This window comes from Myotis davidii, unplaced genomic scaffold, assembly GCF_000327345.1.
Source record: "Myotis davidii unplaced genomic scaffold, ASM32734v1 scaffold1006, whole genome shotgun sequence".
In the NCBI taxonomy this organism is placed as follows: Eukaryota; Metazoa; Chordata; class Mammalia; order Chiroptera; family Vespertilionidae; genus Myotis; species Myotis davidii.
Window position 1 is genome coordinate 868,701 of NW_006297143.1, and position 254 is coordinate 868,954.

At 69.7% G+C, this 254-nt stretch overlaps 1 protein-coding gene across 1 annotated transcript in view; it reads right to left on the reverse strand.

Annotated features, from left to right (window-relative positions):
* NOTCH4 (notch 4) overlaps nt 1–200 on the reverse strand; it is a gene marked incomplete at its 5' end in the record, with an annotated part of 49,275 nt that extends 49,075 nt beyond the window's left edge. Inside the window, one exon of the mRNA XM_015569858.1 lies at nt 87–200. Within this exon, the coding sequence (XP_015425344.1) occupies nt 87–200 (114 nt within the window). The remainder of the gene's footprint in view (nt 1–86) is intronic.
* Nucleotides 201–254: the final 54 nt, after the last annotated feature.

Consider the following 254-nt stretch of genomic DNA (forward strand, 5'->3'; position numbering starts at 1 on the left):
TGAAAGGGCAGGTGCAGGGGGGAGGGCAGGTGTAAGGGCGGATGGAAGGGCAGGTGCAGGGGGGAGGGCGGGTGAGGCGCACTCACCAGGTGGGCAGGTGCAGAGGAAGCTGCTGAGCTGGTCCTGGCAGTGAGCCTGGTGCAGGCAGGGGGCAGAGGCACACTCATCTGTCTCCAGCTCGCAGAGGCGCCCTTCGAAGCCTGAGGGTGCGGAGCTGCGGTGAGGGCTGCGGGGAGCCAGGCCTGCGGCCCAGG